General features: G+C 34.6%; 1 protein-coding gene across 1 annotated transcript in view; it reads left to right on the top strand.

Annotated features, from left to right (window-relative positions):
* Window positions 1–14,494, top strand: part of LOC125651532 (uncharacterized) — a 93,162-nt gene that overhangs the window by 4,675 nt on the left and 73,993 nt on the right. Inside the window, exons 2-7 of the mRNA XM_048880175.2 lie at window positions 4,959–5,046; window positions 5,905–5,941; window positions 7,306–7,432; window positions 7,555–7,606; window positions 8,246–8,346; window positions 9,875–9,972. Coding sequence (XP_048736132.2) covers window positions 4,959–5,046; window positions 5,905–5,941; window positions 7,306–7,432; window positions 7,555–7,606; window positions 8,246–8,346; window positions 9,875–9,972 — 503 coding nt within the window. The remainder of the gene's footprint in view (window positions 1–4,958; window positions 5,047–5,904; window positions 5,942–7,305; window positions 7,433–7,554; window positions 7,607–8,245; window positions 8,347–9,874; window positions 9,973–14,494) is intronic.

Here is a 14,494-nt window from a genome sequence, read left to right on the forward strand (position 1 = left end):
TAGATAAAAAAAATCAAACTAAATGGAAAAGCAGGACTGATACAAATTAACTGCAATATGCAACCCTTTCCGACTTTGGGGGGTGGGGGGTTACGATGTGGGTGTGGTGCACTTCCGCAACATTTTCGATCATTCTTTATTTTTTTTTCTGGTTTTCTTTACTTAAACAAAAATAATGTTATATGTTTCTTAGTCAATATATAAATTTACAAACTGCAACTTACGATTTATGAGACCGTGTTTACCGTTTTTAACAATTTCGATACATTCCAATTTCTCGATTCATAGTGTGTGTCATGTTTGATGTACTGAAGCTGAACTTCGGTTGTCAAGTAATTTGTATATGTCCATATAAGGTAGTGTTTAGTCAATGTACCATTAATTAGGACAAAGCGATTTCGTCGGCATTGGATAAGTTTAAAGAACAAGTTGACTACGAACATCGAAAGTGTAATTTTTTTCTGCCATCAAATGCTTTTCCTTTCTTTATCGGAATGGCTCGAGTCCATGTTGGACAACTACATGTACATTTTCGTGCTGATTGTCATGTAGAAGCTCCATCTCTTCCACTTACGAGATCTCGCGATGCCAAGCATGGCGGAGCAGACAAAGAATTTTGCACGTGTGTACATATTTAATAAAAAATACCTTTATTAGACATACCCAAGCGCAAAGTTGGTAATCATTTTAGTGTAAACAACATTTGAGAAAAATACACGGAGCTTATAAGTAATTCATAAATTTTCTTTGCACCATTACGAAGATCCTATGGAATTGTAGTCCTCTTCCGAAAACGTCAGAATAAAAAAAAAAAAAAATAGGAGAGGGCTACATTATTGTAGCTAGGTACAAATTAGTATTAGAACGTTTACCTAGGAGTGTCGACCATATCATATAATTTTGTTATAAATGTACAGTTTTCAAAGGGTTGTTGTGCCTTTTGTTGACATTCCTAACCAAAATGCAAAGTTTGCTGCAAATGTATTGATTATTCATTTAAGTGATCGAGATTTATAATGTTTCATAGTGTATGATCAGTTTAATTATGTACAAATCTTCTGTACTGCATGTACTTCCTCTGGGGGAGTCCATTAGGATATAATAGAAAATTGTCAGTGTATGTTATCAATGTACTGGGCATGAAGGTACCATAATTCAATCATGCTTTTGAGTTTTAAGATGTAGACAGCAAGGAGATTGAGTCATAAAACTTCCCCACTCAGCTTAGATAGATAAAGTTGTGTAAAGATTTACAGTTTTCTCCATAATAAGTGCTCCCAAGGCTGTACTCATTTGTCAGAATATAAGACCTTCATGGTATTGATTTTAAAATTAATGTAGATTGTTTCATATATATATATATAAGCACTAAAGTTCCAACAACACCCGATACCTCAAAGTGTCGGATCCACAACATGGATAAAAGGTCAAATACAAAAAATTATACAAAGCACTAAAATGACCAACGACACGAACAACCAGATTGTCAAAGATTGTCCAGATTGACAATCTGGTTGTTCGTGTCGTTGGTCATTTTAGTGCTTTGTATATATATATATATATATATATATATATATATATATATATATATATATATATTTACAGTTTACTCCGGATATAATGAAATTCAGGGGACCGACCTGAATTGTTCATTATACCCAAAGTTCAATATATCCAATGCTGAACTACACAAATATTACTACTGGGGGATTTATTTTAACTTCAATATAACAGATAGTTCAATATAACCGACTTCAATATAAGTGGAGTGGACTGTATATATTCAATACATTCTTTTTTCTTGGTATCAGGGTAGAATAAAGTCAAAAAATAAAATCCAGTACTCAAACTTTAAACATAATACAGTCATGAATGTGACGTCAGAACATTATACAATGTCAATGTAAGGCACTTTTAAAAATACAGACATATTAACAGTTCAGTGCATAAGTTTTAAGAGCCTCTAAATTGCTGTACATTAAAGGAGACATTCTATGTAAAATGTACCAGTTAAATAACATGAAGTAAGAATATTAACAGTTTAGTTTCGGTTTAAACAGTTTTATGAAATAGTTTTCCTTGGCTTTGCGTAATTGTTCATTTTCCTCTCATACTTTGTAAAATGGAAAAATATAAAAAAACTGCCTTCATATATATATTTTTTATATATCTATATTGCTTTTGAAACCTCTTATTATTGATGTGCATGTTCCTGTTGTGTAAATGATATAAATACTTATTCATACAATGTACATGTATAAATACTTTGAAACATATCAATCCTTTGTCATATCTGTATAAACAATTCTAGCACTAACACCATCTGTATATCACTTGCCAGTTTAGTAAGGATTATAATTAAGAATATTCTATTGGACGCTACTGATCTAAAAAAAAAAAGCCAAAAATTCACAAATCTATTGAATTCAAAACCTAGCCTTTGGTCACATAAGGACCACTTGATATTTCTCTCTATATGTTAGAAGAAATTCTTTATGCAGCATCTTCTAAATAAAATGTACACTCATGGCCCGGATGGGACTACACTGAGGACTTTTCACCATTGCACAATGCAACATATACATGAAATGTGGACCAGAAGCACATTGAAGTTTCCTTTACTCTTCTAGTTCTAGTTTCACAATTAAATCTTGTTAGGCCTATCTATTTTCAAATTATATGTAATTGTTATATTTTACGTTTTCTCTTGATTTGTATTTTTACGAATATCTAAGATTGTTCTTGACATCTATTTTCAATAAAATATCCAAATGTAAAGCAGATATGGAATATCATGTGGTGTCTTTTATTTTGAGTTCACTGGGATATATTGAATCAACATATGAATGAACATTCTTAATAAAAAAAAATGCCGTTGATATCTCTAAATCTCGAGTTGAAGGACACATCAAAATATTTTTTCTTCTCACGTAGAAGCTTTTGATTCCATATGGAGACATCACCAGATACACAAATCGAATCAGGCTACTGACGCTTAAATTCATGTTACAGGGGTTTAAACAGACTCCTTTGAAATCAGCATTTCGCAAAGCACGATTTAATATACAACCTGTCATTATGTTGAATGCTGTCTGACGTATTTCATACCGATTGTTAGGCCGTTCTATACATGCCATCTGCAGACGTCTGTCCTACAAACATCCTTGACAATCTGACTACGCAAGCGCACCCCTACCATCAGCATCGTTGACATGCAACACTAAAACTTCCTACAAAAGAAGTTGAGACCTATTTTTTTCAGTTCTCTCCAAAATATATTTCACTCCCATTTTCCCCTTTAGTCCTATTCAACTTCATTGCACACCTGTATAGCATAGGTTATTCTCCAAATAGTATTTCCACCAACATATCAGCTATCAGCTATGTACATAAAATCATTAGCTTGCCCAGATCCATTAGACTCATTTTTGATTCGAAAAATAGTGCAAAGATGTCACTATTCTGCCCCTAATAAAGACACAAGACTATAAATAACTGGTCCCATTCTACTCAAGTTGATTAAGGTTTTACAATTTTCAGTTCACAATCTACATTATAGAAATCTTCTAAGGCGATTTTCCCCCTTGGTTTTCAATGCATTTTTGCGCTTGAGTGAACTAGTAGTAAAATCAAATAATGTATAAAGGACATAGATTTAGAATTAGGGCTGCAACGCACGTTGCACAACAAGGCTTTTCTGAAAATTGTACTCAAAAGATTGGTAGATAGAACTCAGATGATGTACGTAGATATGCATGTATCGGATTACAAAGCTTTGTTACTGGTTTTCACGCAGGTGAGAAGTCAACTGCTGTGTGTATACTATAATCTCTTTATAAAATCATTATGCATTTTATCATCATGGTTCCCGGAGGCTGAGGTTGTTGCTACGTAGGTCAGAAGTTAATTGCTATGTATACAACCTTACGTTCTTAGTATTGCCAATTGAATACGTGTAGGAGTTACAGCTTGCTTAGGTTAGCAGTCAACTGTTGTGCATCGTTATCAATTTATTTATCAGTTGAATGAGTTTTAATGACATAGAGCCTACTTGTTCACAAACATCAAAATTAATTTTTATGTTGTTACATGTTTTGTCATCCAATCATACATGTATCTTCAATCCCGCCTTTAAAATGTGTAGTTGTATCCTGGCTAAAATCTCATTAAAAAAAACTCCAGGACTTTGATGATATTAGTAGTGCACGTACAACGTATTCATGTAGTGTATGTATGGTACTTAGAGGGTTGGCGTGTATGATAACCAATTGTTAGATCTTTCTTTATACACTGATTTTGACTACTGATTACTCCGTTTATCTGATATAGGGCTCACGGCGGGTGTGATTAGCCAACAGGGGAATGCGTACCCCTCCTAGGCATCTGATCCCACCTCTGGTATATCCAGGTGTCCGTGTTTGCTGAGATAGATCACTGTTCGTTTTCTTCCCTTTTTTCATAAATGACATTGGTATTTTCAAAAGGGACGTAAAAATAAACCCATGCTTGCATTGTTTTCATACCCCCTAATGCAAAGGACCTAGCCATTTATTTCTTAATTAACAACTCATTTAAATGTGTATCTAAAAGAGACCACATAGCAAATTAAAGCAATTATCTTTTATCAAAAATATATAAAAACGACGAAATAATTTGATAAATGCGATGCTACTGGAGCAAGTTAAACCGAAGTATAAACACTATGGCATTATGGGAAATATTGCATAGATTTGCTTAGAGAGTAAGAGAGTGAGAAACATTGTATATAGTGTCAGACAGAGAGAGAGAGAGAGAGAGAGAGAGAGAGAGAGAGGATTCTTGACTGTCGATTCCAACCCGTATTCAGTGGGTTGTCACTTTGTGATACAGCCCCAAATGCATCCTGAATATCATAAACTATTTTCAATTTACCATATGTAGGCAACATGTTTCTAATTGACAATGATTTCTATTCACAGTTCCGTGTAAGACCATTGGAGAAATGGAACGATTCGCTAATCTGTCAGCTCCATGTGGATAGTTTTACCCAATCTGCCAAAGGAAAAAGTATATTATGTCATGTAGTAATTTTATGTTCACTTAATGTAGTTTAGTGCTGAACAATCATTGAACAAAGCCAAAACATAAATTTCTTAGTACTTTCAAATCCAAACACTGAGTCCGATAATGGAGGATTTTTATTATTTGTTTGTGAAACTTTACCAGCTCTAGGTGAAGTACCACAAATCACCTATGCAAGGCACTCGGGACCCTAGCAGTAAGGTTATTTATTGTGCCAACACAGAAAAGAAAACTAAATAGATAAAATAAGAATGAAAACTAGCATTAAAACTAAACTACAAAACATGAAAACATCAGACCGTCCACACATTGAAATTGTCGAGTGCGATAAAATGAGTTTTGCTTTGACGCTCGCTCTGAACAGACGTTGTTTTATTGCACTCTATTGTTTCAATATGTAATGTTCTGTTTGTTCTCGGGTATTGTAGTTTAGTTTAGTGCTAGTTTGCATTCCTAAAGAAGGGACAGGTCGTCCCGGAAATTTGACAATGTTATTGTTTGTGTCGTAGGTCATTTTAGTGTCATAACTGCTGGCGGCCGGTAATAACTAACTATTAATTACTATGATCCCATTTGCTCTCTCTCTCTCTCTCTCTCTCTCTCTCTCTCTCTCTCTCTCTCGTAAGAACGTTTTTATTTGAAACTGAAACGAGATACATGTAAGTTACGTGAATTACGAATTTTAAATCAGATTTAAAATTACATAATTATCTTTGTCAGCAATGTAGAACAGAAGTTGTGTATTGTTTGCGTCTGTGGCGTTGGTTAAGACATGCACGTTGTGATTGGCGTATAGTTACCCCATGTTTTCCTTTAACTGTTTTCTTTCTTTTTACATATTAGCTAGAACTAATCCAGTAGAATGGGATTTCAATAACGGGTAAGCATTTTGATTTTAGTTTAATATTTCTTTTAAGGAAGTCATTCCATATTGAGATTTTGTTTACGTAATGTTATATTATTACTTAACTCGAAGAAATATCTCATTTTAATGAAATAAATAAAACAGCGCACAAAGGAGACGGCGTCTTAGTGCTCTAGAGGTAGTTGCAAAACGCAATGTGCTGTGTATATTCCAATACGTAATTTCCGAGATAACAGTTCTTCTGTGATGAAGGTATGTCCAGTATTCCGTTGACCGTTTGGGTGGGTACAAGTCAGATGTATACATATATTATAGATTGAATATGTAGATAACGATGAAAGCTATGAAAGTTTATATCAGTCGTAAGTACATTTTATATATTAAAATGACTATATCAAGAATGATTTGTTTGAATGAGACCATTCAATTAAATATGAAATTATTTCTTCTAGACAAGTGATACTTTTATCAAAGAGAGATAGTGATTATCGCTTTTTATTTGAGCTATTTTACCATCAAATAATCATAAACTTACTAAATTTGTGATTCGCCGCAGTTCGGGTGGTTGTGTAATATTTTTTCTTTCTTACATTTAATTGATAAAGACTATAATGATAGGGTATTGAATCAAAGCTTGTGCAAAGAAACTGATAAGGACTATAATAAAAACTGGAATAATCTTTCACCCTTTTTTAATAGAACGCCCCAAGGGTATATAAACGGGGAATCTGCAATGTAAGGATCATTCCACAACCAAAGCTCAGAGCGTTAACAGGTAGAAATTAAAGACAGAGAAGGCATAATAAAGGAAGTAGTAGGATAAGTGAATTAGAGACCCAAACAGAGCCGAAACTATTTCATTTGTCTTATACTAAGCTTACCAGGGTGATTAATCAAAGGCCATAGAACTGACATTGTCAGGGAAAATAGATGGTGCTGGGAATAGTGGCCCGAATAGAGCCGACATGTCCCTAGTACTGTTTATCTAGGAAAGCTCTTCATATTTATACTGTCCTTTGTAAATTCATTCTTTAATTTCACCCAAGGTAGGGCTAACAATAATAATAAAAATCCAATCAGTGATTGAAGAAAATTACTATTAAACAAAGAATAAGCGTTGAACTCACAAACACGTTACAGCTGTATGACGTCTGGTTCTCGATTAAAACGTAATAAAAGGACAATACTAACATATACACTGTGCCTATATGACTCCAGTATATGTAATAATGATTACTAAAACTTCATATTTTTAAAATCTTTATCAATGCGAACTACAAGTGACATCACAATAAATACATGTTTATCGTTCCTGGTTATCAAGGAATCATGTTCAAGTTAATGAAATTGAGTCTATAGGATCTAATATATGGTAACAGGTTCGAGTTTTCTATATCCGAGGATGGCCTGATTAAAGAAATAGCACATCATCATGAAGAAAAAAGCGATGTCATCAGTCTGAAAAAAGTCCTGACCAGCGTTCTCTCTGCAAAAGGGAACTTCAAGGTTTGGTCCATATTCACCATCCAAAAGTTTAAGAAATAGTCATTTCCCAAATTTCAAACCAAAAAATGGACAATTTCGGTTGAGTTGGTCAAGCACTAACATTTATTGCGTGTTTCGTTTAGTTTGGTCAGAGGAATAATCTGAAATTCAACAACTGGGAACATGACCATTCAGGTAAGAACGATGAAAATTTCAAAGAAACTATAAAAAACGTAATCCTTACAAATGGCCTAATTCGACACCAGGTCTACGAGTGCATAACTAATCATAAACAATCAAAGCGCTTACAGGAGACGCCAATTCAAATTGAAAAAAGGTTCCTTAACAACTGCCAATTCCTTGTTTTACCTCTAACTCTTTGAGGATTGCCGAGTGTCTTTTGTTAACAAAACTGATCACTAACAAACAAAAGATATGGTTTCTTCCTTTACATTTATTCAACAACGGAGAGTAAAGATAATATGCACATTTGGCCTATTTGAACAGCGAAATAGTGATTGTTTGAATGAAAATTTACATCAATATCATTAATGTAGCTGATGTGACATCTAACATTGTAATCTACCTGTGATATGTGGTACCTAACGCTAAAGTAATGAACATTTTTCTGCCTTGTATCCGTCAAAATTAAAACATTTCACAACTTAAACAGTCAAACATTCCGAAACTGTTTCCTTTTGTCGTAATTTTTCACATGTGATTAGAAATCGCAACGTCTTATGTGTGATGTCAACACTTGTACAGATGATTTTCCACTGTAACATATTCAGGGCATGATTCATTGTTAATTGTTATATTCAATTTAAATCAAAGGTTATCTCCAACACCAGTACACCATACAAAGCACGACGTCTGGTTACAGAGTGTATAAAGTTCACGAAAGCACTGACAAAGTCTACAGAAAACACGCTAAGGTAACATTTTATTGTATAAACACTTGACAAAGCAAAGTAACCTTCACATTTTCATTTGGACGGGATTCTACTTACTGGCCCCTTATCTACAGGGCTGGCCCTTAAAATTCGATGTTGTCAATTAAGCCTCGTCATTAATATCTTTTGTTTTACAATGTTTAACAAAATATTTGTAGATTTCAAGATAATTTTAGGAGCCGGCTACGGAATTCTTTTCAAGAGGTTTAGAATAGGTCCTCAGTACCCCCTTGCTTGTCGTAAAAGGCGACTAATTGGGGCGGTCCTTCGGATGAGACCGCAAAAACCGAGGTCCCGTGTCACAGCAGGGGTGGCACGATAAAGATCCCTCCCTGCTCAAAGGCCATAAGCGCCGAGCATAGGCCTAAATTTTGCAGCCTCCACCGGCAGTGGTGACGTCTCCATATGAGTGAAATATTCTCGAGCGGGACGTTAAACAACATACAATCAATCACATAATCAACGTAAAGCTTCCACTTTAGACGCAAAATATTTATGCAAGAATCCAATTCAACCATGTATGTGACCCGTATACTCATTAAAGGATGTTTGTAGGTTATCATTTTAAGAAAACGCTGTATGAGTATATAGAACTCCATTTACAAAGAAAGATGTTCACAGTTCTCAGGCACATTTAAGCATACTTTATTGCTATCGCAAAATTACTACATTTGTAGTGTAACGTGTAGCGGTCACTCAGCCAAGTGCTGATCACGCTCGCCGTTGCCCAACTTACGTGATCAAGAAAGCTAGCTCTCAAGCTTACTAGCGAGGTAGTATAAGTTCCCTCTTATACTGTCCGCTACACTAGCAACACTTTCATCGTTATGAACAAGACTGCGTTAAAGTGTATATTGTATATATAATATACATTGGATTAAAAGAATAAGAAATACCCCCACAAAATAAAAATTTCAACGCAAACGCTTTCATAAAAAAAATTCTCAGTCCGTGTTGAAAAATGTTCCTACCCGTGCACGGTAATAAGATGTTCTCCGTCCGCCCATTGTATTGTGACGTCAAATGGTATGACTGTAACAGATGGACATCACGAATGCTGTATATTTTATCTCTTGTCACTCAATGATCACCGGTCTTAGATATTTAGAAAGGATTTTTTTTCTAGATTTCATAATCTTGGGTCTAGTGATACTTTTAACTAATTTTCAGGTGACCGATAAGACCTGTGGGTCTGTATTCACACAGAAACACTGTAATTGTTTTCCGTTATCAGAGTAGACCTATATGCAAAGAATTATAGCATTTCGACGCTGAACGTTCATGAGAAGGAACTCCATTTTTGGAATTGTCCTTCTTAATTCTGAATTGCAACATCTCGTATTTGGACTCGTCTAAGTTATGAACAAATTCACAAGTTCTTTTTTTACAGGCCATAAAAATCATCATCAGAGATGATTTAGCATGGTGTGTTCCTTTACTCTACACAAGATCTAAAATGTGTGCACTTAATGGCTGAAACCTATTGAAGTACTTAATTTTTGTTTTGCAGACTTTGCATTATAGCCACAATGGAGTCATTGAATTCGTCAAAGCAGACGACAACGTAATTCTTCAGAATAAAAACAAACACAAACCTCCGGAAGAAAGGTAAAAACACCTTTCAGTTTAATGAGAAATACCACATCGTCATAATGGCTGACTTCCTTTCAAAACACAAATGGGAAAATAAATAGTAGCATTATATGGAATGGATACTGTGTCCTTTTAAACGTCACTGCCTAGTCGGATGGTTCATTGGTTTAACAAGTGAGGCTGCCCATCTGTAGATCTTGGGTTGGAGTCTACAGTACATTGTCATAATACAGTATGGAAGGTGAAGATAACGAAAAGTGATCAAATTCATAACTACTATAAGCAATAAAAAATAGAGAGTTGGGCAAACACAGACCCTTGGACACACCAGAGGTGGGATCAGGTGCTTAGGAGGAGTAAGCATCCCCTGTCGACCGGTCACATCCGCCGTGAGCCTTATATCTTGATCAGGTATACGGAGTTATCCGTAGTCAAAATCAGTGTGACAAGAATGGTCTAACAATCGGTATGAAACACGTCAGACAGCATTTCACCCAATGATAGGTTGTATTGGCAAACTAGATCGTTATAACGACCATAGAATTTGCGAAATACTGACTTTAAACGAGACTGTTGAAATCCCTGTATTTTCAACTTGTTTGTCAATAGCTTGCCTCGATTTAAAAACTGACCATACGCTGAACAAGCTCTTGCGTTTCGAATCAGTTTAGAGATATAAACCAGGGGCGGATCCAGGAATTGCAGTTACGGGGGGCGCCACTTTATGAGGCGAAGCTCTGGTGGGGGAAACCCCCGGAAGCTCCTGAATTTTACAGATTTTATAGGGTTTGAAATATATCTCCTATTTAGTTTTTTGTACTATTTTCTATAATTTTTTATGAGGTGAAATTAATAGAATGACGCAAATTTTATGGGTTTTTGAAAACAATTAAGTTCTCCCAATAAAGTAATTCAAGAAATCAATAGATTTTGTCATTTATTTCTCCGGGAGTGGAAGATATTATTGCTTCTTACATTGTTTAGTACATTTTTTCTAAATAAGATACCACGATTTACCTTAAGTTTGAAAATTATGGGGGGGGGGGGGGGGGGGGGGGCTGCTCCCCCCTTAAATCCGCCCCTGTAAACACCATATGCAGGTGATAATGGAATATTGCTATATGAATATGGGAAGTTGACGATGGAGAAGCTGAAATCATCCCGTTTGTCATAAAGTTGAGTTGTTAGTTTGCCGTTATTATCTACTTTCAATAAAATATCTAAGTATGAAGCAGAAGTGGACGACTCTGTGTTGTCTTTTATTTCGAGCTCACAAGGATATATCGAATCGACATATGAATGAAAGTTATTATTGTTTTAAGATAGATAAAACGTCGTCGATATATCTAAATGTCGAATTGAAGGTCATAGCACAAGATTTTTTTCTTCTCACGTCGAAGTATTTGAATAAATTTTGCTTCATATGAATATAAAAACAGGTCAGCTAACAAAGGAACACAAAAAGGAGTATGCAAAATGGCAGCCGTCCCAAAATCATTCGGAGGTCATTACGTGGCGGAATAATCCGTGGATTGCCGAATGAGATCAAACTGGACACTTTTTAGCTGTTGTAACTAATGGACGCGTTTTTTGTTGACTTTACCGTACATAATAAATTTACCATATGATATACATAACCATGCCGCTCTCTTTAGATAATTGTCCGATCAACTCTAGTCTTTCAGATTTCGACACATCTGAAATCAATTACCCCGAATTTCCTCATCAAGTTTGAGATTATGATTAAGTTTATTAACACAGAATTTACAAGTGTAACCACTGCTGTTAAGGTAACTCCATACTCGCAGTTTTATCTGATACAAGTTTGAAAAATGTATTTATTTCCATTCATTAGAGTTAAAACTAACAAATTATCAAATAAAACACATATGTCATCACACTTTTTAAGATACGAGACGTACATAAACAGAATCATATATCACAGTCAGAAAATTGCAATTTTCCTTAAACAGCGTTATCAAAATTTCATAGAAACTGGTTATGACGATATAGTAGCAATCATAACAATTTCATGAAACTGTATCTTCACAAAAATATACAAAATGTCTGTAAAATTAAAGGAAATCTATCGCATAATAGACTTGATAAAGAAATCAATAGAAACAGAGTTATTGCCCTTGGATTCAATATTTTAAAACGTATAATTGATTATTCATCTATAACTTACACTTTTAAAATAGTTTATTTTTAACAAGATTATTTACAATAACTTTCGGAAAAGACTCCAACAAAATTTATGTTCCTATCACGCATAAATGTAAATAAATCATTGATTTTGCAAAATCTGATGACATCACAGGAGGATGGAATTACTTTAATGCAAATTTCCTTTAATAAATGATTAGATCTATAAACTTTACTTGCTTCTGTAAACAGGGATATGTAATCTTTTTGTCTTATTACTTGTAAACAAACACTGTGGGCGCAGCCATTAAAATGTCGGAAATCTGTTATTGTGACTGTGCCTGGTCAAAACAATTATTGTGTCATTTCATTAATATTCATGAAAATCGAGGGTTTCGCTGATCATGCAGCCACGGTTTGAGGTAGGGTAGGTACTACAGGACTCAGTAAACGTGGCTAGCGACGATGATTAGAGTACAGAGTAGAATTTTATACCATTTGGTTTACTGTTTTATATCGGCGAACTTGTGTACCCTATATCTAGAATTCTATACCTTTATTCTTTAATAGTAAATTCGAACTGAAACGATATAATTGCCTGCGGTTTATATCAGGTGCTGTAACAGAGGTTTTGAGTTATTAAGGTTATCTAGGTTACGTGTACGTATACTGTATTTTTTTCACCCAGTAAGTAAATTTTAAACTTTTCAATTTCAAAATATTATTGGACACACCTCCTGGACCACTTCACTTTTCATCTGTAGAGTCATTCATCCTTAACGTTTACTAGGAAGACGTACTGAATCATACTTGTATAAGTTGGTCTATTTATCGCAATTCACCTTTGAATTAGAACGCTTTGGCCGATATAGTATTGCGTTGTGTGACGACACAATTGAATCTGTTTGTAATACAATTGCGAAATGCAACAGAAACTCTCATTGGTCCATATGTATAAGTCCGCCCAAATTCCCTTATACGGGAGTAGTCAGCATTTGAAAACATGACGGCTAGATGGAAAAAAACTTCAAAGGAAGAAAGAGAAAAAGTTGTATTCTTGTGTTGTTGTCTCATAAATTTAATATAAAAAAATCCCAAGATATTTTCCTACTATACTTGTGTCCAAACATACCTTCAAATATTTATTAAAGCCCCATACGACCCAAAAACTCGATCACAGCTTTTGCTGATTTCGTTCGTAGACACAGTCATGTTAGGTAGCCAGTCAATTCGAATACCGGTTCATTTCCATATTGGCACAATAGCGTCTAGATGTGTACTAATACCCCACAAATATTTTAGCTAAATTGTTTAAATATGATATACCACCTCAGTCCTATTAATTAAATGATAATTATTCAAATAGCTAAACGCACGGCAGTGCGGCTTTCATTAGTCATGAGCGGCCGCGCCGGCCGGTCTCCATCTAATGGGCTTATGGAGCATTTTCGTTCATATAGAGCTTATTTTACCTTTACAAAAAACTGGTACAAAAATGTTTTAATTTCTATTAATGTTGATAATAAATGAAGAGCGAATACATAACTTACAACCGATTTTATGAATAGATACCAATAGCAAGAGTTCGAATTGACCGGCTACCTAACATGGCTACGTCAACATACGAAATCATTTGAAGCTGCGAGTTTTCGGGTGGTGTGTGGCTTTAATGAATATTTGAAGGTATGTTTGGACGCAAGTATATAGTAGGAAAATATGTTAAGATTTTTTTATATTGAGTTTATGAGACAGCAACACAATAATACACCGATTTCAGGCCTCAACCGTCCGCAGCTTTTTGTGACCCGTAAATCGAAGGTTTTTATAAGAGGTGGATCTTTTCAGAGAGCTATGTACAGTTTTCTCCAGCTACACTGAATCCGCTCGAGAAAGTGGGCGGGCTGTAATCGACCAATGAAAACTCTTGTATTACATCAAACATATCATTCAAATTGTTCAATCGTCTCATTCAATTGTGTCGTCACACAACGCAATACTATATCGGGTAAAGCGTTCTAATTCAAAGGTGAATTGCGATAAATACATATAAAATAATAATAAACACATTGACTAACCCATTAGTGTATGTTACAAATCTTTAAAATACTCTCATAAACAGTTTACTGTACTTTAACATATAAACGGAATTGATATTAGAGTAATTGATAAAAATATCTTATACTGTAAATATTTTTGTAATATTTTCTTTCATGTCAAAAATTCTAACAGTTATTTGTATTTGAAACGTGACACGATTATACTAATCAGTACACGCGTATACTCGAATATTATTTTTTTAAAAACAATTGTCTTATCTCATTTTTACTACTGTTGTACCATTTGGGGCAATGTGAAAAACAATGACGGTCTTGGCAGATTATGTAAACTTTAA

Source organism: Ostrea edulis, chromosome 5 (assembly GCF_947568905.1).
Source record: "Ostrea edulis chromosome 5, xbOstEdul1.1, whole genome shotgun sequence".
In the NCBI taxonomy this organism is placed as follows: domain Eukaryota; kingdom Metazoa; phylum Mollusca; class Bivalvia; order Ostreida; family Ostreidae; genus Ostrea; species Ostrea edulis.